Genomic DNA, 26,230 nt, shown 5'->3' with positions numbered 1-26,230 from the left:
TTTCCACCGTTTTTCAAACATCTTCCAGATAAAGACCAAACTCTGCCCAGGGTCACCCCATCAAACGCAGAATAACTGAGCCGACCCCAGCCCTGCACCGATGGGGAATAAACCCCCCAGGGGAATTAATTCCCGCGGCCGCGGCCGGGCTGTTGTACATCCGACGGGCAGCATAAATCTGCACTAACACCCAGCAGCGAGTTACTCTGATTTACACCTATTTCACCAGCTGCTGCTTTAATTCAGGGGCCGGATCCTGCTCCCGGTTATGTATATATTAAATCCAAAGTGACCCCTCCTTATTTAGCACCATCATTTCAGATTTATGCCATATAATGGCGTTACTCTAAAATGAGAAACTCAAATCAACTCGAATCCTACCGCTTCCCGACGGAGCAAATCTGGAATAAATTCCCTTTAATCCCTAGATGTATTCCTGATTTTGCAACCTCTATCAGAATTTTAGGAGTCAAAAGACCGGTTCGGCCCCCAATTACACATCTTTTACTGTGATTAAAGCCATAAGCACACATCCAGCCCAGCACCTCCCCTGAATCCCAGCCGCCGGCGGCTCGCTGCCACTTCCAGGCTTCATTTCAGCCCTTTTTTTTAAATATATAAAATATATATATATATTTGGAGCAGCTGGAAGGCAAAACAAGCCTGAACTTGGCATCCTGAAGCACTTTCCAAAGCAGCCTGAAAATCCCCCACACGGACCAAGTACAAATCTTTCCTTAGTAAAGCGGAAAGCCGCCCGGCGTAACGGCCCGGCATCGGGACGGCGATGGGAGAAGGGATCCATCCCTCCGGCTGCCAGCCGGCGACGCGGGGCTCACGAGTCCCTCTGCCTCCCAGCGTAAAATTGAGTTTATAGAGACCAAATTAACCGGTGGTGGAAATCTACCTCCGACTGCAAGGACGGGGCCGGATCCTTGTTTAAAGCAGCCTGAGGGAATGAAGCTGATTTATTCCTGCAGCTCCTCTAAAGGCCGCTACATCTTCAAAGCACTTTATAAACGCTTGGGTTTTTATTCAGCAGCTGCAAAAAAACTGCTAGTATTTACATCGGTTTGAATCAAGCCAAAATAATGTTGATTTTTTATTTTTTTTTAAATTTCCTCCTGTAATCTATCTCCACGAAATACATACGAAAACAGAAGCGATGGGGCTTGGCTTTCCCGCCGGCTTTAAGCCCGTCCGCAGCCCCGCAGTTTGTTTTCACGGGTTTTGTTTCCTCGATTGTTATTGCTATCATTAATTTACGGCACGCTTCGACACCGAACGCTGCTCCGAAGCGAGCGCTGCAAAGCAGCGCCAGGACGAAAACGGTCACTTCAAGATTTCAATAACCAAAAAAAAAAAATTTAAAAAATTAATTTTTGACAAAAAAAATTGCAATTTCAACAAATTCACTATTTTCTGGAAAAAAAAAAATCCCCCTGCCGCCCATGCTGAGGGTGTCCATGGGTTATTGCAGCAGACGTGAATCCCTCCGCACTACATCCACAAGGCTCTAATCCAGCTCCACGGGGCTCTACGTCCGGGCGATGCGAGCGTAATATATTTGCACAAATTTAGGTATTTTTTGCAGCTATGCGGGTGCGATTTCCGCATGCTCGTCTGCGCCTCGCTGCAATCTAGACACAAACTTACACGATTTTAGTGTCCGTGCGCTGGTAACGTGAACCGACGCAGAAACACACCGTTTGTGTGCAAAATTATAATGCACATTTGCACGGGATTAAGCTATCAGTGCGTTTCTCTGGCTGGCTATAAAAATGCACGCGTACATAAATGTGCGTGCGTATATAACGTGTATACGTGCGTGTAAAGCACGTGTGGGACACGGAGGCTGTCGCCTGCCTTTGTGCATCGTTACTACACGTGGGTGGATATTTGTGTTTGTGCTTTGCTTTTGTGAGACCTGGAAACGGGACCGTTTTCTACGTCGTCGGCCTCATTAAGTAACAAATCTGGCCCCGGCTCGGAGGGCCAGACCGAGGGGCTCCGACTCCCACTCGCTAACGCAAAACAGGGCTGTGATCAGCACGGGCCATTTCCCCAGGTGAATTAATAAAGTCATTTTTGCTGCCATCAGCGTGCACGTTCCTGAGCCAGATCAAACCGTAGCTTGGGATGAAGCTCTACAAGGAGTCGGACGTTAGGAATTGGAGGGTTTTCTGGGATATTTGGGAGGCAGAGAGGGACGCGCAGACAAACAAGGGCTGAGGATTGAACCCGTGATAGCTCTGCAGCTTTAGAAAAAGGATAAACGTAAGCAAGAACAACAGACTCCCTTTGCTGCTCAGGGCCGAGGCCATTGCCCCTGCGGGACAGAGAGGTGCAGGGACGTGCCCAAGACAAACCAGAGGGCCATGCTGGCACCCAACCAGGGGCATAAACCAGCCAGGGATGAATCTCCCCCGGGGATTCGGGGAAGGTCCTCACCGCGGGCGCAGAGCTGGGGCAGCCCAGGCTGGGACACACGCAGAAGAGCAGCCAGCATGGCCAACTGAGTCCCACGTCTTCCTCGGGCAAGGGAAGAACCTCATATGGGCTTCCCCAAAACGCATGTCCTTGCAAAGGACAGCGGGAACGGCCTTCGTTATGTTGTCCCAGCTCCTTTTGTCCACACGTGGTGTTTCTCCAGGCTGAGGACCTGGCCTGGGCATGCAGAGAAGCAGCAGAACTGGAGAACAGCCTCCAAGCCCTGGTCCAAGCTTGGTCAGCAGTCACCCAGCCCAGCTGGGGGTGCTACAGGCTGGAGGGGGCTTCGGTGTCTAAGTGCCATCGGGAGGACAATTATCCCCGGACTCTGCCCCTTCTGCCTCGGCCCTGGAGCTCGTGTGCCAGAGCCACGTTGAGCTGAGCCGCCTCCCTGCTTTCCAGAGGAAGCTATAGCTTTTTCTCAGCAGGCTCCCAACATCGGGCTTTTTTCCCAAACTGCAGATGGCAGAGGGAAAAATAATAAAAATCAACCCCCTTGAGAAAAAGCCCAGGGGCTGGACCGTGACTGCTGGCCCTCATCTACGCTGCCCGACCTTCAGGCTGGGAGGGAAAACGCAGCCTTGGAGAAGGAGAAGCCTGTTCCCAGACCTGTGCGTTAGGCATGGCTCCATGCCTCGCCCGCATTTCCAAGGCTCCGGGTAACGCCGTCTTGGCTGCGCAGGGACCTTTGTACAAACCACAGAGCTATGCAAACCCTCCACGCCTCCTGCTGAGCCCTTCAGTGACATCTCGTGATCCCACGGGAGGTGAGGCAGCTCTCTGGGATGGTTGGAGACAGGCGGGAAAGCCAATGGGATGCAAAGAGGAGGAAAAAATTTCCTCCTCCCGGCGAACAAGAGAGAAACCGAAAACAGAAAACATTTGCCCACAGAGCATCCTGCTGGAGTCCTCCTGCTGCACTTGGCGGCTCTCGTGTGTGGCTCGTTTGGTGGCAGATGCAATTAAAATGGGGCTGCAAAAGGTCATTTCAATCCAAGAGCCAACCAGGCGGTGCTTCCCCTTGCAGAGGTGTCGGAGCCGGACGCCTCCGTGACATTGTGAAGTTTCTCCTGGATGTTTTTCAACCAAGGAGTTTGTTGGGGTCATCCTTTGCCCACAAATAATCTGGTTTGTGGCAAATGGGCCCCAGCGAGCCCTGGGAGCACCATGGGGACCTGCCTGCCCCGGTCAGTCCCGTACTGGCACCCATCCATGGTGCCCTAAGAAGAAGCACCCACCTTGGTCTGCCCCAGCAGCCTTCACCCCACTCTCAGAGCACCCAACACATCCATCCACTAAGCCAGGAGGACAAAGCACCCTGGGTCTGGCCCTACACCCAAGAAAACCCAGGGCAGAGGGTTGGTGGCAGGTTCAGAAGGAGACCCCAGGGGTCCTGGTCCTCAGCCCGGCTCACTGGAGGGACCAAACCCCTCAGCACCCCCACGAACATCCAAGAGGGCTCACAAGCCTCTCACGCTGCCTTCAGCTCCCAAATACACCCAATCCCAGAGACCAAACACCTTCCCTAGACCTCTTCCACCTGCCCAAGAGGGTCCCCGGCCCGGAAAACCAGCACATCCCAAACCAGCCCGCCCGTCCCCCTCCCCACCACCGGCACACATGGACGGACTCATCCCTCTGCTGTTAAAATCCTTTAAATGCCAGCAGTAAAACTGGGAGAGATACATTGAAACTAATAAGCCTTTACAGGAGTTATGCTATGTTTAATAATATTTAATGACTTGTTGTGTGCCAGAGGACTGAGAGTCCCTATTTAGCAATAATTTACAACACGCAGCGAGCTGTGGACAGTCGAACAGGGAAAATCTCGGCAGCACCAGCTGCTGCAAAGGGAAAGGGTCGGGGAACGCTGCGGGATGCAGAGGGAGCCATCGCGGGCATTAAAGGGTAGGTGGGGGGGGGAGGGCACTGCACGACCAGACCCCCATTTGCAGAGCCAGCCCCTCACAGGCTTCGCTGCCAGAATAAGTTTGAGCCCAGGATTGCAGCTCAGCCGCTATTTTTTACTGCAAATACAGTTTCCCTAACGAGGGACTGGAAAATCCAGCCGTGATTTATCCCTCACGCTACAAACCCGGCGCTGCTGCGATAACACCGGGTTTTGCAACGACCCGACAACATCGTATCAGCCCTGCAAGTGCTGCCAAGACATAGGGGTTACATTACGTGTTTATCATAAGCTCTTTGAAACAAGATTGTCTTGTGATTCCACACAATCACAAGGGATGCCTGAGATAACAAAGTACTGCCCCAGCACCGCCAATGCAAGCAATAGCGCGCTGCATAACGTTATTTAATGGTCAGCGTTATCCTCCTGTTCCGGTGTTTAACATCACACATTTGTGATCCGCCTGGTCCTTCTCTGCCTCTTTTTGCTGCTCCCATGCAGTCCATCCCCTGCCCTGCAGCCCCAATACCTGCACGTTATTTGTCCCCTAGACCCAGAGCAAGGAGCGGTGCCCTGGGATGAGTTAAAAGCCGCCGTCTGTGTTGCACGTAGGGGCAAACAGCAAACGGAGACGTAAAACATCACCCGTCAGCCCAGATACCCGCTCACTTCTCCGTGCCCGTTATTTAATCCCCTCTCTCTTTCCCACCGAGCCTTTCAATCACCAAACCTGCCCCATCGTTTTGCACTCAAACACCCCCAAAACTGTGTAACCCCTCCCCTCTGCGAAGCCAAACGCAGGCCCTGGGAGAAGCCGAGGCAGCTCCGAAGCGGACGGTTGCAAAGGAGCAAAAAGGGAGGACAGAGGGTGAAACAGGAGGAAAAAACATCCAGGCAAGTTCTGATCCGCTCCCGCAACACCGGCGCCTGCTGCAAAAGCCAGCCTGCTGGGATGGGGGGGGGTCCCCAAATCCTGGGCTGTGGGACCGGCGGCTGGGGCACGTGGGGAGCAGGATAGGACCTCATCGGTGCTGGGGGCAAACGCCACCCACACCAGCAGAGCCCAGCGCCTGCTCCAAGGGCAGACACGGCACCCTGGGATCCTCGATCCCATGTCCCATGGTCACGACCATCCCTGAACCGACCTACCCAGGCCTCAGCTGCGGCCTTGGGATGGGAAAGGCTGCCCATGGGCTCGGTACAGCTGGGGAAAAGGGAGGAAACCAGAGGGTGTCTGAAAAATGGAAGTTTCTCCCCCTGCCTGGGATTTTGAGCTGCTCGGAGCAGTTGGGGATGAAGTTTTAAATGAAGGAAGGGCCCTGGGCATTTCCTGTAGCTGGGAGACACTGGGAGCGCTGGGAGGGGAGGAGCAGGGCTCCCCCCACAGCCCCTGCCTTGAGGATGGGGGGGAGAACTGGTGCTCTGGTCCGACCCACTCGGGAAAGGGGCCTGGGGGCTGGGGTGGGGGTGAAATTGGGATTAGAGGGTTAATGAAGTGGATGGGAGGACGCACGTGACTGGCTGTGGAGTGGGGGAAGTGGGTGTGGGGTGTGCGAGTGGGTGTGGGTGTGCATGGGGGGGGTGCTGGGCGATCCCTCCCTTCCCATCCCCACCATCCCCCTCCTCCCCGGCCCCCCGCACAAAATCCGCTCCCCGCCGGCCGCCCCCCCCCGTTCCCTCCAACCTGCGCCATGGAGGCACCGGGCTGCCCGGCCTTCCCCCCGCCTCGCCGGGCTGGACCCCCCCCGGGGCTCCCCCGGCCTCCCACCGCCTTCACGGTGGCTCCACCGGGACCCCCCCGGCACCCGCCGCCGCTCAGCCCCCGCCCGGCCCGCTGCCCACCGGACAAGGCAGAGCCCCGGTACCTGGGGGTCGCCAGCCCGGGCCCCCTCGCCGTGGCCGTCAATGGGAAGCCCTTCTACCCGGCCGGGGCTGCAGGTACCGGGGCGAGCGGCGGGTGGATGGGGGAAGCCGGGGCCGCCATCCCCCTCCCCGGCCCCTTCTGCTCCTCTTTCCTCCTCTCTACCCCCGCCCGGGGGCCTGATCCTGCCGCTGCCCTCGGTGTCTGCCGGGCCCCCCAGCCCTGACCCCCCCCACGCCCTTCCCCAGAGCGTCCTCTCGCCGACACGCTTCCCTCCGGCTTCACCGAGGCGGCCGCTGTCGCGATATGGCCCCGTCGGAGCGGAGACCGCCAGGGCATCCCCCGACGGGAGCCGGGGAACCGGCAAGGGCCGGGCCGGTGCTCCCGTGTGTCGGGCAGCCGGGACTGTGTCGCGACAGAGCAGAAGGGGCTCCGGGATCGTTCTCGCTCTCCCAGAAAAGAGGGAGACGAGGCGATGGGAGAGACCCGGCCCCGCTGCCGCGACGGCGGGGACCGGCCCGGGCCCGCCTCGCCCCGGGCGGAGGAGCGGCGGGGACCGAGCCCGTTACCGGGGCCGGAGAAGGGCCCCGTCCCTCGGAGGAGGCTGGAAAGGCGCGTCCGGCCGCCGCCTCCCGTTCCCGGGCCTCACCGGGCGGGAGCGACCCCGCACCGGCCGCACGGACGGGCCCGGGGCTCCGGGCCCGGGGCAGCGCCGTCGGTTCCCGGCCGGGCCGGGGGTTCGCAGAGCACGGAGCTCCCCGGTGCCCGGCTCCGGCGCTCCCGGTGCCCCGGTGCATGGCTTAGAGGCTCCCGCCGCTCCCCGGTGCGTGGCCCCGGGGTGCCCGGCTCCGGAGATCCCGCCGCTCCCCGGTGCCCCCGGTGCCCCGCACCCCTTTCCAGGCTCGGGCAGGACGAGGCGCTTCCCCGGGGCTCTCCCCGTCGTTTCCACCGGCCGAGCAACTCCCGCCGCTCACGTCGCACGTTCCCTCCCGCCCGCCCGGGACCGTCGGGGGCTCCGGCCGGGACTCACCGGGCTCGTCCCATCCCTCCGGGGCTCCCCCGTCCCACGGGCCTTTTATTTCCCCCCCCCTTCGTTTTAATATAAGAAGAAAAAGGCAGCGCCGCGGGTGTAATGGGAACCAGGTGGGGCCTGGCAAAGCCGCCCCGCTCCCGGCCGCGGGGGGAACAGGTAGAAAAAGCCCCGGGGACACCGGGCCGGTCCTTACCTGCTCCCGCTGCGGCGGGGGGATGCTGCCGGCCCCGGGGTGGCTTTCCCTGGCGGCTCCGGTGTTCCCCCCACCCCACCCCTGGTTCCCCAGAGCCCTTTCAGTGCCCCCATCCCTTCACTAATGATCCCTTTGAGTTCTCCTTTCCCCTCCCGGTTAACCCAAGAATTGTACAGCTGTTCCCCAGCTGCTGACTTCCCCAGCGCCGCCGAATCTTTCAGGGGGTGTCAGTTTAGGAAGGGGGGGGGGGATATCTATATCTTCCCTTTTTCCCATCCTCTTTGTCCCCCTGCGACGCCGTGTTTATTTAGCTACGCGTCCATATCCTGCTCCCTTCCTGCCTCTACTCCTACTTTCTGGCCAGTTATTTATTTGTCTCCGATGCCGAAACCCACGGGTCGCTCGGAATTGCGGCACGTTGCCTTTGAAAAGGAGGAAAAAAAACCCAAACCCGATGCATTTATCGGACCGCTTTGCACAGCGGGATTCTTTTATTTCAGCCATTTCTTTCCTTATTTTTGGTCATGTTTGGGTTTTTTTCACTCCACTCTTTGGTGGGACTTGTTTTTTATCATTAAAACCCTCTGGTCTGGCGGCTGAGCCCTTTGGAGGACAAAGCGGGGTGGAAATGGCAATTTGGCCTCATCCCTTCACCGCTACCCACCACCGGGCACGTAGACAGGTCAGTACCGAGAGGGGAAGGAGCAATCGCCCCCCCGAGCCTCCCCCAGATAACATTTTCCCATTAATTCGAAGCAGCTGGACCTCGGCTCTCGGCTGTGCGCCGTAACCCCCAAATTGCCTTAATTAGGAAACAACGAAAAATCAAAACTGAAAGTCCGGAAAAGGCCGTGGCGGGGGCTTGTTTGGGGGGCGCGGAGCCCCGGGTGGACCCACAGGGGTGGGGACCCCATGCCCAGCTCCACTGGGATGTGATGGTTAATGGGCTGGGAAGGAGGATCTGTCCCGAAGGAGGCGATTTCCCCCCTCGCCGGCCCCGATTGCTGCGCTGTGCCCAAGGCCCAGCCGCGGGCCCGATCCTGCCCCTCTGAGGGGGCTAGTGGTCTCCACCTGCAGCAAGCCCAAAGCTTTGGAGCTGATGCTCAGGGTAGGAGTGAAACTAGGGCAAAACCTAGCATTTTCAGGTCATCTCCTTCCTGGGTAAAGCCCTCATGTCCCCGCTGCTGCTGGGGTACCCAGGCTGTCCCCCCCATCTGCCAAGTCCCCCCTCAGTTCTCCCTTCAGTTCCTTGGGTCCCAGCAGCATCCAGCATCAGCCAGAGCCGCTGACCTCCACATGTCCTCGTGTGGGGACAAAAAACCCTCCCGGGGGACAAAGATGACCTCTGAAACGCCTGGCAGCGACTTATCTCCTTGAACCTATTTCACGAGACAGCCAAGAGATGCCACAGCAGCAAGGGGAAGAGGGGAACCCCCAAATTTCTTCCCCTGGCCCCCCCAGCCCTGTGGAACGGTGGGAAAGGAGAGCTCTTCTTGAGCAAAAAGGCGGGGCGGGGGCGTGTGTGGTATTTTTCACTCCTTTCCAAATGGTTTCCTGGGAGTTACAGCTGCAGGGAAGTGCTGGCCCCGGGGCAGGCAGAGGCTCCCCTTGAACCGAGCTCAAGCGCGGGGGTCTGGATACAGCCCAGTGCCGGGGTGGGCTGGGGTTACTGGTGGATCCGATGTCTCTGCCCCGGGCGCAGCTGAGCAGGGCGGAGGCGTCAGCCCGTGCTGGAAGGGAGCAGGAGGAGAGGGATGAGGAGAGGGACGAGGAGAAGGACAAGGAGAGCTGAGCAAAGCCCTGTCTGCAAGATGATCCCATGCTCGCTGTCTCTGTCCCCCCCTTGCCCACCCCACAGCCCTTGGTAGCAGCATCCAAGAGGGTCCCCAAGCACCCACTGCTCTGACCAGGATTCCCTCCCGCACCCTCGGGGAGCAGCACCAGCCCACAGCCTCCTGCGGGAGCTGGGATTTTGCCCTTCCCAGTGCTTGATTTGACTGCTGCCTGCCTGCACCGAGCCCCTTTCTTCTAGAACTGTACCCCCACATTCCCCCTGGGGTGACTGTGTCCTGCAGGGATGGGAGGGGAGGTTTGGGGCTGCAGACGGGGGGGGAGCTTTGCTTTGTTAACACCACCCCCATCTTATGCCTCTCCCCCTGCCAGGCGGCGAGAAGGGTTGCAAAGGCGGGTACCAGGCGATGCCCGCAGCCTGCAGGGCCCCCGTGAAAGCCCCAGGGGAGCTGGGGTGCCCGCTGGCAGCACCCCTGGGCAGCCTCCGGGAACATGGGGTCCCCGAGCTCCACGAGGCCCTGGGCAAGAGCAAGAGCAAGAAGCGGAGGAACAGGACGACCTTCAGCACGTTCCAGCTGGAGGAGCTGGAGAAGGTCTTTCAGAAGACGCATTACCCCGATGTCTACGCCCGTGAGCAGCTGGCACTACGGACAGACCTGACCGAAGCCAGGGTGCAGGTAGGGGCGTGGGTCCCTGGCTCCCGTAGGGATGGGCACGGCCACCCCGGCTGGTGCCAGGCAGAGCTGGGGGATGTTTTCTCCTCCTCCTCCGCAGGGTGATGCTTAGTTAGAAGCTGTTTTTCCCAGGAGGATTTTGCTAAGCCCCGGAGGGGAAATCCCAGCCCAAGCACTCGCTTCACCCACTGCCATGGGGTACAGGTGCCAGTTGCCTCTCTGAGCTCTCTCCAGTTCTCCCCTTATCCCCTCTCTGCAGCACCCAAGGGGTGGGAAGAGCCAAAATTTGGGAGGTCATTGCCAACCTCCCCGCCCCCAGCATCCCCTAACGTGATCCCCGCCACGCCTCCATCATCCCCAGCCTCCCTCAGCTCAGCTCCCTCCATCCCAGGACTAGCAGTGATGGAGCTGCCATCCCAGGATAGGGGTCCCCGGGGGCTCAGTGTGGATGGGGCTGGGGGCAGTGCGTCCCAGGGCATGGGGCAGGATGAGGACCTCCCTCGCTGCCCCAGCTCTGCCGACATCATGCCTGCATCAGGCCAGCGAGCTTCTTCCAGAGGCATCTCCATGTGGCTTGAGGCTCCCAGCGGGAAGAGGCAGCTGGAGGGGGTACCCGGCAGAGAGAGAAGTGAAGGTGGGTGGGTGACAAAGTGAGCAGGGGGCACCCATTGGGTGCTGGATGCCTCGAGCCACTGAGTTCTGGGTGCTGCCCACCCCATGGGTCAGGCCCGAGGGACAAGGCACAGGCAGGGGATGTGCACCCTGAGCCTGCAACCACCCGGCCAGCCAACATCCACCACAGCCTCCGAGCCCTGATTTGGGCTGGATTTGGATGAAATTACCTGTAACCATAAGGGCCCTGTGGCGAGCATCCCGGTCCCACCTCCTCCTCCTCCTCTCCGGGAGATGCTGCTGGAGCCGTCACCACCCTAGCCAGCTCCGGTCTCCAGCCAGCAGCACGGAGGGAACGTGCAGGTGGGTCATCGTGACCACACAGGACCCAAAGAGCCTCGTTCTGCATCAAAACCTGGGGTTAATGAAACGCAGAAGCACAAGGGAGAAAAAAGGACCATGCATGGAGCGGGACTGCTTATTTTCCAAGAGGGATAAGAGAAAAAGGCTGGTGAGGTCAAAAAGGGGTGTGCAGAAGGGCGGCGGTCATCTCCAGTTTACCGGGATGCTGGAGCATCGTGTTAGGGCTCTTTTCCTGCCAGGAAGATGAGCATGGACCTGGGCAGAGGGCTGCCCATCTCACCCCGGGTGGGCAGGGGGTCCCCGTGCCTCAGCCCCCTCCTCCATCCCCCAGGTCTGGTTCCAGAACCGACGGGCCAAGTGGCGGAAACGGGAACGTTACGGGAAAATCCAGGAGGTGAGAGATGCTGCGGCGGCTGCCTGCCCCAGCCCTGTGCCCCCCTCCAGGGCAGGGGTCCCATCCCACTGCAGCCGGGGTCCCCATGGGGTGACCCACATGACCCACTTTTGCTCCTTCTCTCCTACGGGCCCTGCAGCTCCATCCACCCTCGGGAAAAGCACGTGGCCCTGGATGGAAAAGGGGAGAAAATGCAGCATCACATTCTGCCACATGCAGGAAGATGCTGCTTTATGCCCCCCTCCAGCTCCTGTGGGAACATGCCCTTTGGGGCAGGTTTTGGGGTCCTCCCCAACAAAGAAACCCCTTTAGCTGCCCCACATCCATCAGTGCTTCCTGCCCCTCTTTTCTGCAAGACTTCCTTTTTTTTTTTCCCCACATTGAAAAGCATAAAAATAATTTAAAACTCAGCTTCACGTGCATCCCCAATGCTGAACTCTCCCACAGCGCCCTGCACGGGGCGGGGGGAGGAAGACTCAACATCCCCGCCCCAGGCTATTAAAGGCACCTCACAGGTGGGGGGGATCAAGGAGGGGGGGATGTGGTTCCCCACCCACATTTGGCCTCCCCCGCTTCACTTTTGGCTTATTTTTTCTTGTTTTGGTCCTTTCTTCCAGCTGCAGAACAACCTGTGGCCGAGCTCCGGCCCCGGGAACGCTGCGGGGCTCCTGTCCCCCGAGAGCATCCCGTCCCCCTGCATGTCTCCGTACCCCCACGCTCACAGCAACATCGCCGGCTTCATGGGCATCCCCGCTTCTCCCGGCCCCCACCCCGGCATCAACAGCCTCTACTCCCTGCACGGCCTCCCCCCCCCGGCCCTGGGCACCCACCCCTTCGAGCCGGCACCCGAACACGACTACAAGTCACCCACCCTGGTGCCGCTGAGGATGAAGAGCAAAGAGGCGACCAGCAGCCTGCTGAACTGGGCTACGTGATCCCCCCCCACCCGGGGAGGGACACAGAGCGTTCGCCACCCCCACCCCGGCCTTGGAGGGCATCCTTCCCCCCCCCAGCGCCAGGGTTTGGGAGCAGGTTGCGGGCAGTGGGTCACCCTCACCTCCCCCTCCCCACGTACCCCAATCTCTGTGAGCTGCCTGCATCCCACCCCACTCCATCACCCTGCTGTCGGCCCCCCCAGGTGGGGGGGGGGGGGGGGGGTCAAAGCAGGGTTGCTGGGGGAGGGAGAAGGGCCCCCCCCACACCCAGCCTGTCCCAGCGGGGCTGGCCCCAGCAGCTCGGGACCCCAGAAGTGGCTCCCAAAAAACCTGAGCCCTCCCCAAGCACCTTCAGAGAATGGGATTTGATGGAGATACCGGGCAGTTTGCAGTGGGATCGCAGCCTCTTGGCCACCCCCGGCTGCATCCCCCGCCCCGCCCGGACCCCCCGCCCGACCCAGGGGGCACCAGCTGCGGGTATGTCCAGGGGAGCACCGTGGCAGGGGACACCGCGTTGTTTTGGGGGTAGCGCTCCCCTCTCCAGCTGAAATTTGGCTGCTGACCCCTCCCCAGTGCAGCCAGCAATGGGAGAACCTGGGTTCTTCATGTCCCCAGTGCAGCCATACTGGGAAAACCCATGCAAACTGGGACAGCTGCTGGTGATCAGACGGGGTTACTGGGGGCAGAGCAAAACCCCCAGCCATGTTCAAGGAGCCCTCGGAAGCCCCCCAAAGCACCAGCAGCCCATTCTGCTCCTCCTCAAAGGGGAAATAAGATTCAGGGCAAGCCCCTGGCCCAGTCACCAACTCCTGCAATGTCCAGAATCCCCCAGGCAATAAACCAGTATGGGATGGGGGGCTTTGGGGATAAATACACCTAAATGGAACCCCCTGTGGGGTCACCCATAGCCACCCCATGCCTGTTACCCCTCAGCTTGATAAAGCAGGAAGGTGCTTTAATCCCAGCGGTGGGACCCCCATCCCTGGTACCATCCCCAGTGCCCCAGCTGGGGTGGTGGGGGCACAAGTGGTCAATTTGGAGGGGTTCTCCCCATTTTGGGGGCCTGCAGGAAGCCCGTTAGTGGTGGTGCCTCTATGGCCAGCCCTGGGCGTCCGTGGGGGGGGAGGGACACAATGACATCGCATTGGATGTGCTTCATCTGCTCCGGGGGTCCCGGGGTGCACCGCAAGTCCCTCCAAGTGCCAGGTCGGGGCAGCGTGTCCCATCCTGTCCCCCCCCAGCGTGACCCCCCCGCCCCGCAGGCAAATGGCCCAAAGCAAGTCACAAACGGGATCTCCCCTTGCTCCCGCTCATCCCATCGCCAGGAGATGCCGTTAAACCCCCCCCCGAGAGCTCCTTCGTGCCAAAAACCCCCCAAACAGCGGTGCCATCCTACCCCCAGCTCCTGCATCCCGATGCTGGGGGGGGGACCCCTCAGGGAGGCGCCCAGCCTGCCAGTCCAGCCCAATTTGGGCCGAAACCCCAAGGTTTCCAGCCAAAAGGAGCCCAAACGATCCGAGACCCGTGCAGATGTTGTTCCTCGCCCACCAGGCCTGGCACCCCGGCACAGCCTGGCCACGGTGGGTGCCCCCCCCCGCCCCGGGAGGCAGCCACGGCGCGGCCGTGCACCCAGCGCTGCCCACCCTCGCCCGGGCCATCTCGCGCCCTGGCTCTCGCAGCCCCCCTCCCACCAGCGGGGATTTTTGTTATTCATTTATAAACAATAAAACACATTTTTAATAAGTTATTTATGGCTCCGGCAGCGCTATAAAAGCCGCAGCCTGTGATCGCTCGGCACAGCTGGGGAACATTTTGGAGCAGGCGGAGGGGAGCGAGGTGTGATGGAGAGCGCGGCCCGGCTCACACCTCATCTGCGAGCGTCCCGCCGGGCTCCCCGGGTTTTGGGGGCCAGGGTGGGTGCTGGGGGCACCCCCGCGGAAGGAAAGCACCCCTGGGGGGGGGCTCAGGACGCTTTGCAGAGCCATGCGGCACCCACTGCCAGTGACAGTGGTGGCTGTGCCCCCCCGGGCGGGTCCTGCGCGGGGACACGTGGTCTGTCCCCCCCTTTTTTTCCTGCTCCCAGGGGGACAAGGGCAGCTCTGGGGCCCTTGGGGGGGGTCACCGGGCTCTGGCTCACCGTCACCACCCAACCTGGCCCGTGGCTACGAGGGAGGAGGGCAGGATGGGCCCCGCCGCCCAGCTCATGGCTGTGCATTTATTAAAGGCACGTTACCATGAGCCGGTGTGGCTTCTCTGATGTCTACTAAGAGGTAAGTTTGCTGCCTCCTGCCTTCAAAGCCTGTGGGGTGGGGCTCCAGGGCAGGGGCTGAGAACCCCCAAGGCTGGGTGGGGAGCGGGGGAGCAGGAACAAGGGCACAGCCTTGCAATTTGTGCCACGCTGATGCACCCCAGCTTTGCACACCGTGTCCAGAAAGCAGCCCCGAGCCGCGGGGCAGGGAGAGCAGCCAGGGTCACTCCTGGAGCACCCCGGGCTTGGCATTGATGCATCCTGGCACGCAACGGGGAGTAAATCGGGGCTGCCACAGCGTCCTCTGCCCCTGCCCCACCTCTCCCCCCTCAAATTAGGGGTAAAGCTCCCAGGATTTCACTGACCCAAGCTGGCTGGGGCTGCTGCGGCCTCTCTGCCAGGGAAACTGAGGCACGGCAAGGTGCAAGGGTGAGCTCTGTCAAGGCCAGGTTTTGGGGATAGTGGGTTCAACGCCCGGCTCCTCTGCTGGAAGCAGGGGCCAAAGGAAATCCCAGTGACACCATGATGCCAGTGCCAGAAATCCCAGGGCAGAACGCGGGAGGGGACAGGTAAACATGCCTGCTTGGAGCTGCCAAGCTCCTGCCCACACGCCCCTGAGGTCACCAGCTCCCCCAAGCCAACAGATCCAGTTGCAAGATAAACATTAAATCTTTCGGCAACAGGTAATCCAGCCCCAGTGGGACTTGAGGAGGGAGTGGGGTCAAGGACACCAGCCGAGGAACCCCATGCACCAGGCCAGCCCCATCGCTGGGTTCACCTGCTGCTGCTTTCCCGGAGCAGGAGGGATGGGGACACACAGAGCCCAGACACACTCGGGTCAGAGATATCGCGAAATATATATATTCATATGTACAGCTCACCCACCCCACCCAGCGGGGCGAGGGAAGACTGCAGCCTCCAGCCCTCCCCAGCCCATCGGCGAGAGGTGAGCCCCTCGCGCCCCCCGCCATCTCCCTCCCAGCACCCCGACCCGCCGCTGTGGCCCCAGGGGTCTGGGCAGGGGCATAGACTGTTTTCCTGCCACGTAGCCTCTGCTCCCCCCGTCCCGCAGCAGCGCCAAAGGGACCCTCACCCCGCTTCGCCCCGCTCCCTGCACCGCCGCCTGCTCCCCGTTCTTGGCTCCAGCTGGTGGGGGGCAGGAGGAGGGCGATGGCAGTGCTGCCTCCGAAAGCATCGACCAGGGGCGCACACAGGTCCCCACACCCAAAGGGAAACCCCCAGGGCACCGTGGCCTCCGCCAAGCCTTCACCCTCAGCTCGGGGTTCAGCCTGGAAGGAGGCAGAGGGGCAGGACGGTGTCTTGGCGAGGACCCCACAGCTCCAGCCTCTCCCCAAGCCCACCACAGGGGGTCCAGGCACCCGTAGACCTCCCAAAGCCTCACTCCCCCTGCCCCTCGGCAGCAGGCCAGCCTCGAGATCTCCCAAAGCAGCCCCTCCTGCCTCCCCGACGTCCATCACTGCAGCAGCTCCTCCCAGGAGATGGGCCGGGAGAAGACCTCCCGCTCCAGCCACAGGTCATAGTTGACCTGGAAATCCTCAGGCAGGTCCACACGCTGGCCCAGCACGCTCTGCAGGCAGTTGTCCACGGGCAGGAAATCGGGGTTGCTGTGTGCCCGGTCGTAGCGACGTGAGTTGAAGCGCTCAATGCTGGCGCGCAGGGCGCACTCCTCCGCCTGGAAGTCCCAGGGCCGGGCATCCAGGTCTGGGCAGAGGGAAGAGGGGTGTCAGAGGGGAGCTAGGGGACCTTCAGCCAGCCCAAGTCCCTCAGGAAAGGTCTTTGCAGGTCTCTACAAAGAGCAACACGTGGGGTGTGGAGCAGGCAACCACCAACAGCTCCAACACGGGCCACTGCCCGCCCTTTCCCTCTTCTCCCTGACGCCACCGCCCCAAATCCCTCCCTGTACCTCAGAGCTAAGGGCTGCACAAGCCCTAAGCAGCAAAGGGACAGGAGGAACAGCGGGTCACGGGATGCTCTGCAGCTCCTGTGAAGGATGTACCGTTGCCGTAAGCCCAGTCATCGTTGAGGCGGTGCCGCACTTTCTGGTAGATGGCCGACATGGTCTTCATGTTGCTCTTCCTCCACTGCCGGCCCAGGTACTTGGTCTGTACCTTGAGCAGCTTCAGCACGTAGAGCTGCATCATGGCCTGCTTCACCTTCAGCGCCCGCTTCAAGATGGGTGCGGACTTGAACACCACCAGCATCTGCAGGGAACAGCCCGCGGGCAGCCGGGGACAGGGGTGACGTGGCTGGCATGGGTACGTGCCCATCTCCTGTCGCACACACGCCAAACCCTCCCCTCCAGCACACACAAACCTTTCCCTGCAGTGTGCACCTCACCCTTTCCACCCACCCTCCCTCACCTGTCGCTCCCCAGCGAGGTCTGGGTGCAGCACAGAGGGCACCCCAAGGTATCTGCAGCCCCCTCACCCAGTCCAGGCCCCCTGCAAGAGCCCAGTCCAGCTGGGCTGAGCCCCAGAGCGTTCCCCAGCCCTCACCATGGTGCGGGAATGCTTCCACTTGGTCAGCTTGTTCAGGATGCGCAGGAGGTTTATGCAGGAGAAAAGGTTCCTCCAGCAAAACTGGTTGTTGTCTCCGGCTTCCTGCGGGAAAGCAGAGGCAGGGGTCAGGCAAGACATCGGAGCGGGGATGAGGAGAGGCTGCTCTGGCCTGAGGACCCTTGCCCAAAGGCGTACAGCACAGCCTGCAGGGAGGAGACGTCTGCCAGCCCCACCCACCCCCCAGGGCCCCAGCAGCAGCAGGGGCCAAGCGCAGGAGTGCTGAGGGTGCCGCAGTCCTGCTGCCTCCCCACACCCAGGATCCGCCCCGGGAAGCGCCCCAGGGTGCCAGCACAGGGCAGAGCAGGGAGCGACTCACCAGGCTCTCTGCCGTCAGCTCCGGCAGCTCGTGCACCACGCAGTACGGGTAGTCCAGGACAGAAATGCTGCAGGAAAGAGAGAGGGTGTCATGCTGCTCCCCCAGATCCTACCTGGCCTGGGGGCAACACAGCCCCACACCTCCCACCCTCCAGAGATCTGCTGTGGTGGGCAGTTCCCAGGGTCCACCTGCGCCCAAGCCATGGCCAAGGAGGGATTGGGGGGGGGGCAAAGCAAGCAGGGACCCCCTCCCCACACACGGCAGAGACACGGGTGGGCAGCCCCTTCTACTACCTGTTCTTGGCAGTGATATAGGACATGATGTTCTGGTTGAAGAACTTCAGGATGAGCGGGATGCAGTTGGCAAAGACCAGATGCTGGGCCATGTACTCAAACTGGGGAGAGAGGTGGGTGAACAGGGACCCACCCTGGGTCCTCCCCATCCCCAAAGCCCCGTGCAGGGCGGCCAGACCCTGGCCCGCCTCACCTGGTAGATGTGATTGAGCTTGAAGTGCTTGAGCAGGAGGAGGAGCACGGCAGAAATGGCTTTGACGATGATCTCCTTGTGTCGATTGACATCCACCCCCAGCTTCATGCTCTGCAGCACTGTGGTCCTGGGGGACACAGAAGGATCCTTGGGCTGGGGCACTGTGCGCACCCTGCCAGCCCCGGAGGTGTCAGCGGACGGTCCTGCCATCCCCTGGGCTCTCCGCAGCCACCTGCAGACAGCTCCTGCAGCAACGCACAATTCCTGGCACACCACCGAGCAGAAGACGGTCAGATCACCCTGGAGAGGCCTCAGCACAGCCCCAGCCCAAACCGCACCACCCTGCCTGGCTCCCTCCTGTGCCCCCTTCCCTTCCCACCACCACCCAGCACCTCTGCTCGCCCTCCGCCGTCACTCACGGCATTTCCTCCGGCAAGACGTCTGCCAGGATGTTGATGGAGTCCGTCTTGGCTTTGGAGGTGGGGGCTGCAGCAAGGAGGATCTTCAGTAGAGCAATCTGGGAGGAAGGGAGAGATGGAAAAGGGGATGGGAGCAAGGGGACTGGCCACAGGCCCCCCTCCTCACTGCAGCAGGGAGTAAGAGATGTGTATGTGGGAAGAAAATCTTGGGGGGCATCACTGGAGAAGGATGGAGCAGTGAAGGAGGGCCCCTCCACTGAGCCCAGGGGACCCCCAGTGCTCCCCAGCTCACCATGTACTGCGGCAGGCTTGGCAAGAGGCCCTGGTACAGGATCTCCGCAGGGACTTGCTCTACTTCTTCCTCCCCCTGGTGCCAGGAGAAACCAGAAAACCTCATACCAGGAGCTGCTACCAGTGCCGTGGGCCTGGCTCAGCCCCAGGCTCTCCGACCCCAAGGGCAGGATACCCCCAGCTCCTGCCCAAAGCCTCCCCGCACACCCCACCCTCTGCCCCAGAGAAATCGCTCCTCCCTCCACAGCGGAGCAAACCCCCAGCCCCATCGACAGCCAAAAGGCCTGGCGGGACTGAGTACCCCAGCTCCCAGCCCGGGAGCTTCGTCCCATCCTCACCCCCACGCTCACCCCAGAGAGCGGGGAGCGCAGGTACTCGTCCTCCATGTGCACTTGCACCTCCGCGATCGACGTGTACTTGTGCTGCAGGGGGAGAGAGCAGGGGTTCGCACCACAGCCCCCCCGACACGCCCATGCCACCAGCCCCAGCCTGGCCCCATCATCTTTTTAAGCCCCTCCCTGTTATTCCTGTCCCAAAGGTGACCGATGGTGATGGGGAGGGTGGTGGCTGCTGGCCTCGCCTCTGGGACTACCCCGGCAAGAAAGGGATGAAGCCAGCGAGGAAAGGGATGAAGCCAGCGAGGAAAGGGATGAAGCCAGCGAGGAAAGGGATGAAGCCAGCGAGGAAAGGGATGAAGCCAGCGAGGAAAGGGATGAAGCCAGCGAGGAAAGGGATGAAGCCAGCCAGGAAAGGGATGAAGCCAGCCTGGGAGAGCAGGGATAGGACGAAAACATAAGGCTGCTCCCGTCACAGGGCTGAGCAAGTGGGAGAGGGGCCAACAAAACACCACTGGCCCTGACCCGCGATCGGTGCAGGGGAATGGGGAAGGGGCACCCACACAAGAGCAGGGGCTGGAGGAATTCATCAACGTACTCACCAGCTTCAGGGTTCGGATGCTCTCGTGGATGGGCCTGGGCAAGCCCACCACGGTGTTGGTGTCACTAGAGAGAAGGGAAAAGCCAGGCTGGGTGGAGGTGGGAGCAAACCTGAGCCACCCCCACAGGCAGGTCAGACACCAGCACCCTGAGAAGAGCCAGCGAGCTCAGGACTTCTCTGCTGCCAAGTGGAGGACAACGGCAGCCCCCACACTAGCAGACTCTACCGCAACCCCCCCAAATCGGCAGCCCCCCGGGCTGGCAATTGCCGTTTTCCAGATTCCGATTCTGAGGGAACCCACCTGCCCAGAGTGTAGCCGATGAATTTGCTGCGGCTGGACTCTAGGAACATCTCAATGTCCTTCTCTCTGCAGCAAAGGGACATGGGGAAGAGTCACATCTTCCTGCCCGCCTGGGTACACCACAGCCCCAGGCACAGGGCGTCAGGAAAAGCCTCGCGGTCAGGTAAAGGAGGTGGTGCCGAGCCCACTCCGCCGAGAGAAGAGCCACCAAAGTGACAGTCAGATCGGCCGCCCCATCGTCCCCACACCCTGCTGAAGTCCTCGATCATTTAAGAGCCTCTGTTCTCCACAACCCGCTCCAGCTCTCCCCGCAGCCTGGCCCAAGGGCAGCCCCATGGACTCACCGGACCTTGGGGGCCCAGGGCAGCCCCTTGGGGCAGGTGATGCGGTCGCTGGGGGGATGCTGAGTGGGGGGAGGCATCACTTCATCCCGTTCGAGGGGGAAGGTCTCTCCCTCCAGGCTGTTGTCATCATCGTTTTCCTCCTCCTCCTCACGAGAGTCATCAGCTTTGTAAGGATCCCTCTCGTTAAAGGCATCAAGGTTATCCTGCTTAATCAGGGCCTGGAGAGAAGAAGAGGCAGGTGAACATCCTGCAGGCAAGTTGCTCCAAGGCCAGTGCCCAGACCCCCGCTGTCCCCTCGTTAATGTCACCGTCCCCAGCTCCTCGCGCTGGCCTCACCTTGTGCTCCCGCCGGCCTCGCTTCTGCTGCTGCTCGATCAGATCGGAGGCGGATGCGGGCGGGGAGGCAGCCCGCATGTTACGGATCACTTTAATGCTGTCCTCCGGGAGCGGCGGGAGGCCCAGAATCTCCCGCTTCTCTGCCTTCATGCTCTGGAGCTCCTCAAAGCCCCCCAGGGTGCACTGCAAGGGAGACCACGGCACCCTGAGCACGGGGGTCTGCCCAACACATGGCTTCTCCACCTGCCCTCCCCAAGTCCACTCTCCAGGTGTAAAACAAGAGCTGCCCGTCCCCACACTGCTCATCACTGTGAAAGGCAGAAGGGACAGGAGGGACAGGCACCCACAACTGAGGTGTCCGGACCTTTTCTTTTGCACAGACCCCAGCTGGGGACCTTGCTTTGGGTCTCTCCTTGGTATCCAGCTCCAGACACCAATATCCAGTGCTCCCCTCTGGGGTGAAACCTGCAGGGGGTTTAACAGGGTGCAAACTACTCGGCTGAATGCCAGAAAAAAGGGGATGGAGCAATTACAGCCAGCTCAGAGGGCAGAACTTCCTTCCCCTGCCGAATGTCAAACCACAAGATGCGTGCTGGCACGCCCCACGGCCTCTCCTTACCAGCACAGTTTTCCAGAGCAAGAGCAACACCTTCTTCATGGGGAAGTGTGGAGCGTGGCCGCTGCAGAATTTGGTCACCATCCCAAAGAGCATGACGGAGAAGGGCTCATTGTTGTACAGGGGGGCTCCTGGAACCACATGGCAGCAATAGCCAGGCATTCCTCCTCCCTGTCCTCACCGCAACCGCCAGCACCACCACCCACGTCGCCCTCCCACGGCCTCTGCAATCTGGCACTCCCACCTCCAAGATCCTCATCTCAGCCCAGACAGCTCCTTTCTTCCTTTCCAAGGCCTTGTACCCACTGTAATTTCTTACCTCTGGGTCAAGAGGAAACAACAGCCCCAATATTCAATTTTTTTTTGTGAAGGAGAGAGCAACCAGGCAGGAGAATAGGTTGGCTGCTGCCTTCTGCTCATCCCCCTTTGAACCACCAGCAAGGTTTAGCCTAGCAGAAACCAACCCAGCACTGCCAGCCCCTATTAAATGAGGCCAAGAGCCAAACCCCATCTCACTCTCTCACTCTTCAGCCCTGGAAACCCCTGTCCCCATCAACCCCCAGGCGCCCGGTCCTCACCCAGCTCTGCTCGGAAGGTCTGCCTCATGCTCTTCCACTCGGGCTTGTCCCCCTCGGCCTCCTGCCGAACCGTCTCCACGATCAGGTACATGATGTTCAGCAGCACCCTGCAAAAAGCAGGTCAGGTGAATCACCAGAGGTTGGGATGAGTTACGGAGGCACCACCAGCACCCACGGCTCTGGGGGAGGCTGGATCTGCCCACGCCACAGCCAGCTTCCACGCACCCATGCCACACCAGGAGACCAGTGCTCGGGCACTGGGGAAAAAGGCTCTGTGAGTCAAAGCAGGAAAAAAAATCGCTTCTCCATACTTTGCTGCTTTTGTGTCCCCAGCCGGCCACACGCCTGATGCGCAGGCTGAGCGCCAGGGATGTTTATTGTGTTGCTCAGGGAGCCGGGGCAGAAGCTGGGAGAGCCCTGGGACACCCGTCCGTGCCTGCTGGCCTGTCTCAGCCCACCAAAGAAACCACCAAACACAGGGTCCCCCTCTCACCCCTCAGCATCCCCTCCTCCCAAGCCCTGCTCCGCACCTCAGGTCCGTGCTGTCAGCCAGGGAGATGGCCGGCTTTCTCACGGCACTGCTGCACGCCGCGCTGTTGCTGCGGAGGGAAAACAGCCTCAGAGGGGCCTTTGGAGACATTTTAACTGCCACGAGCAACCCACACACCAGAGCCAAACCCTGGAATAGATATTGCTGCAGCAAGTCCCCTGTTCAGTGCCATCGATGGAGGAGGAACAGACCCGTCTCTATTTGCTGCCAGGCAGCATGGCTCATAGTGAATTACTGTATATCCACCCAGAACAACGGGAAGTCATTCCAGTGGCTGCAGAAATCAGTTTAGGGAGAGACAGACAAGGAATGGCACTGTCACAACTAGAAAAACTCCTGCCAAAGAGCTCCAGAGCCGTTTTGGAAGTGCTTTCCCCCAGTACTCACTCAATCTCCATGTTCAGCAGCTCCACCAAAGCATTGAACGTCCCCACTTCCAGTAAGAGGAAGATGTTGTACCTCATCCAAGCCTGCACCTCGGCCTCAGAGCCGCACTCCCCAAACGTGCCTGCAACGATACGCTCGCTGGATCCCATCTCTGCAGGGATCCCGGGGCCCTCCCACACCGCCAGAGCACTTTGCAGGGGGAATGAAAAACACAGCCTTAATTTTAAGGCAAAAAGTCGGATGCAGAGGACAGAACTGCCCTCCTGTGGGTAACGCAGCCCAGGTCTGGCAGAGCCGGGATAGCACAGGGAAGGTGGCCAAATTTTGGACCAAACTGTCTGGCTCCCACGAGAATTAGCTGCTTTCCAGACATCCCAGGTGAAACAAAAAAATGCAAGGAAAGAAATTGTTTTCAATATTTTAAACTGATAGCCTCCAATCCATTACCTGCATTTAGCAATGGGGAAACTAAGGGGGCAGAGGTCTGGTGTCACCTTGGGCAACGTAGAGGATGGCTCGGGCAACCCTCAGCCTCTTCTCCCGCGCGGTGACCTCCAGCCCGTCGAGCAGCCGCATGGCGTGAGTGCGGTGCTGGTTCTTGTCCAGCTCGGTCCATTTCTTGTCCCGCACTGAAAAGCCAAAGCAGGCGGGCTGAGGGCACGGGGCGCCTCTGCCTGACCCGGACACAAACATAGCAGGAACAGATCAAAAGGATTCAGGATGACGGAAAGCAGGGCTGCCACAGGGAACACTGTGCTCCTGGGAGTAACACTCAGGCATACGTAATCGGCCCAGACGGACCGTCTCCTGCCTTCCATCAGACAACTAGATGAATCACATCCATCTGAACCGGCACTGGCAGCTGATGGGAAATGAGCTGGACCGTCTCGCTACTGCCAGTATCCAGCACAGCCATCCTGGCGCCGATGAAGCACCTCGGCCATCAACACCAGCAGATGCTGAACGCTGCTGCGCTCCGGGGCCAGCCCACGCGCGCCAGCGAGGTCTCCGGTACAAACCGCATGAAGATTGTCAGCGCGTGGCTCAAGCTTTCTGACGCAGCATTAATGCATCAGTCCCCACGCCGCCTTCGGGAGATCCCTGTCCCTGCCCAGAGGGGCAAGAGGTCCAGGAGAAGGGACTTACCGTGGATCCTGAAGTCCTCCTCGAAGCATTTGCGGTTGAGCAGGAACTCTGGCCCTTCTGTGTAGCTGTACAGCTCTGCCAAAAGAGCACAGAGGAAAATCTCCAACAGCCTGCACCGAGCCATCGGAGGAAGCTGCAACTTGGCCACGGTAACTGCGGTTTTATCCAAGATGAGGGAAATGCAAAAAACACAGCCAGCATAAGGCTAAAAAAATTAATTACACAATATCACTTCCCTTTTATGTGAACAAGGTGTTTAAAGACAATATTAGAGTGATACTGGAGTTGACAGAGCTCCTTTAATCACTACCAGGGAAGAAAATAATGGCTGGTTAATTGATCCATGCAGACAAGCTCCTTACCAGAGAGCTCTGCTGCCCATTTGTCAGTATCTGCATATTCAAACTCCAGGTCTGGGGACTCCGAATAGCCCTGGAAGCAGAGGAGAATTCGATTACATTACAGCATTTCTCAGGAAAACCAAAATCCCTGAGACATTCACAATTCACCTCCTCCTCCCGTGAATCCAGGACTGTATCTTCTGTTTAAGAAACCAAAAATGTACCCGCAGCAGCCTAAACGTTACCAAGGCAACTCCTACCCACCTCCGGCATCTCCATCCCAGCTCCGCCGCATTGAGCCACGCTGCGCTTCGCTGGTGGGCAGCCCCTGCCACTGCACCACCTCTAAAACACTCCGGGAGCCCCAAAAGGCCAAAATAATAAAGCAGGAGATGGGGCGTGTTTAATCGTGGGGCGGGGAGCAGGTTGTGTGGGACCAGGCAGCTCTCACAGCTCGCCCATTTTGCAGAGATGTGTGAAAATTTGGGCTATCCCCCCAGCGCCGAGGGGAGGGACGCCAGCAGATACAAATAGTGGGAATGAAACAATTCCAAGCAGCTTTAGCGAGGCTGGAAAAACATCCAGAAGTCTTAGAGCACAAAACATCTGCTCCCTTTAAGTAAATCGTCAACGTGGACACACTGCTGGATCTCAGGGCAGCCACTCCCGAGCGAGGGGCAGATCCAACCCTCCAGCTCCTCGAAGGGTGGTGGGTCTGCGAGCCGCTCCCTGGCACCCAAACCTCACACAGACCCCCTCACGGCCCCTCTCCCATCATTTCGGGGAGCATCCCCCACCCTGGTGAGGGCACACCTGCGGAAACGGATGGCCCTGGAACCATCCCAGCAATGAGACTGGATTTGGGGGACACGGTGGAAAAGCCATGGGATAAGTCGGCTCCATCCAGCCCCATGGAACCCTCCCGATCCCCCACGGCTCAGGGGTCCCCCCCGGGACCTCGGTGTCTTCTCGGAGGGATCGGTCACCTCTTGCCAGAGCCATCCTTGGACCGACCCGACAGCCCAGCCCTCGCCGGACCCCGCCACCGCCGCACAGGGCCCGTCCTGACCGGCAAAGCCCCCGGCCGGGGCGGGGAGAGCCCAGAGCAGCCCTGGAAGGAGGGTGGCCGGGGCCGGGCCCCCCCCATACCCCAGGCAGGGCAAACCGACCCAAAATTTGGGGAAGTGATGGATGAACGGGAAACCGGCGCCCACCGAGCCCGGTACCGAGCCGGGAGGGCTCTGGGCAGGCCCGGTACCAAACCAAAGCGGCTCCACAAAGCTGGTGCCGGCCCGCACAGCCCCGGTACCGGCGCTCCAGGCCAAGGCTTTGCGCCCGGGGGAGCCGGTACCGAAGCACCCGCTCCGGTGGGGAACGGCCGGGCCGGGCCCGGCCCAGGGGAAGGCGGAGCCCAAGGACGGGTCAGGACTGAAGCTGACGGCGGGAGGTACCGGTGCCGCATGGGCAGGCCCCGGGGCTCACAGCGGGGAGGACGACGCGGCCCGGCCCGGCCCGGCCCGGCCCGCCCCGCCCGGGAAGGCCGCCCCCCCACCCGCCGCGGAGCCGGGCCCGGCGGCAGCGGCGCTGACCTCGGAGTCCTTGCGCGGCGGGCGGCCCAAGTCCCGGGCCTTGCCGGGGGGCACCGACCCACCGCGGGCCTTGTTGTTGCCCGGGAGCTGCCCCGCACCCCCGCCGCTGCCGCCGCCGCCGCCCGGCTCCATGTCGGCCGCCCTCCACCGCGCCGAGCTCTCGCGAGGACTCACCCCCCCCTCTCGCGGGAGCGGCAGGGAGAGCCGGGGCAGCGCCGCCGCCATGTTGGGAGCGGCAGCGGTGGTACCGACCGCTCGGGCGGTTGCGATGGGGTTCCGCCCGCCGGGCCCGGCGAGCCGCCGCCGCCGCTCCGGTCGCGTCACCGCCCAGCGACGCCCGCCCCCGGTGGCCACGGCCGGCGCGGCACCCGGCCGGGCGGCGAGCTCCGCCCCCGCGCGGCCATCTTAGGTGTGGCACGCCTCTGGCCTCGGCCATGTTGGGAGCGGCACTTCCGCCCCTCCCTTGGCCCGGAGAGGCGGGGCCCGGCTGCTTGAGGCCGCCATGTTGGGAG

At 60.8% G+C, this 26,230-nt stretch overlaps 2 protein-coding genes across 3 annotated transcripts; one reads left to right on the top strand and one right to left on the bottom strand.

The window, feature by feature from the left end:
- Positions 1-6,044: 6,044 nt before the first annotated feature.
- Positions 6,045-13,996, top strand: ALX3 (ALX homeobox 3). Its single transcript, XM_064472302.1, has 4 exons — positions 6,045-6,337; positions 9,650-9,954; positions 11,258-11,320; positions 11,938-13,996. Exons 1-4 carry the CDS (start codon positions 6,091-6,093, stop codon positions 12,253-12,255), a joined length of 933 nt encoding a protein of 310 aa, XP_064328372.1. The 5' UTR covers positions 6,045-6,090; the 3' UTR covers positions 12,256-13,996.
- Positions 13,997-15,341: 1,345 nt separating this feature from the next.
- STRIP1 (striatin interacting protein 1) lies at positions 15,342-26,044 on the bottom strand. Of its 2 annotated transcripts, none has more exons than XM_064472251.1 (21): positions 25,893-26,044; positions 24,151-24,220; positions 23,789-23,863; positions 23,137-23,271; positions 22,643-22,763; positions 22,236-22,304; positions 21,706-21,812; positions 21,131-21,258; positions 20,512-20,694; positions 20,176-20,393; positions 19,832-19,897; positions 19,532-19,595; positions 18,945-19,016; positions 18,596-18,670; positions 18,304-18,401; positions 17,885-18,011; positions 17,692-17,792; positions 17,399-17,465; positions 17,020-17,124; positions 16,521-16,725; positions 15,342-16,225 (listed from the first exon to the last, which is right to left on the bottom strand). In XM_064472251.1, exons 1-21 carry the CDS (start codon positions 25,941-25,943, stop codon positions 15,978-15,980), a joined length of 2,385 nt encoding a protein of 794 aa, XP_064328321.1. In that variant the 5' UTR covers positions 25,944-26,044; the 3' UTR covers positions 15,342-15,977. The 2 variants fall into 2 exon arrangements, with proteins under 2 accessions (XP_064328321.1, XP_064328320.1); XM_064472250.1 differs by lacking the exon at positions 25,893-26,044 and adding an exon at positions 25,719-25,879.
- Between the last annotated feature and the right edge of the window lie 186 nt (positions 26,045-26,230).

The sequence above is a fragment of the Phalacrocorax carbo genome, chromosome 23 (assembly GCF_963921805.1).
Source record: "Phalacrocorax carbo chromosome 23, bPhaCar2.1, whole genome shotgun sequence".
Lineage (NCBI taxonomy): Eukaryota > Metazoa > Chordata > Aves > Suliformes > Phalacrocoracidae > Phalacrocorax > Phalacrocorax carbo.
Note: the sequence above shows the minus strand (reverse complement) of the source record. Positions and strands in the feature narration are given on the sequence as shown.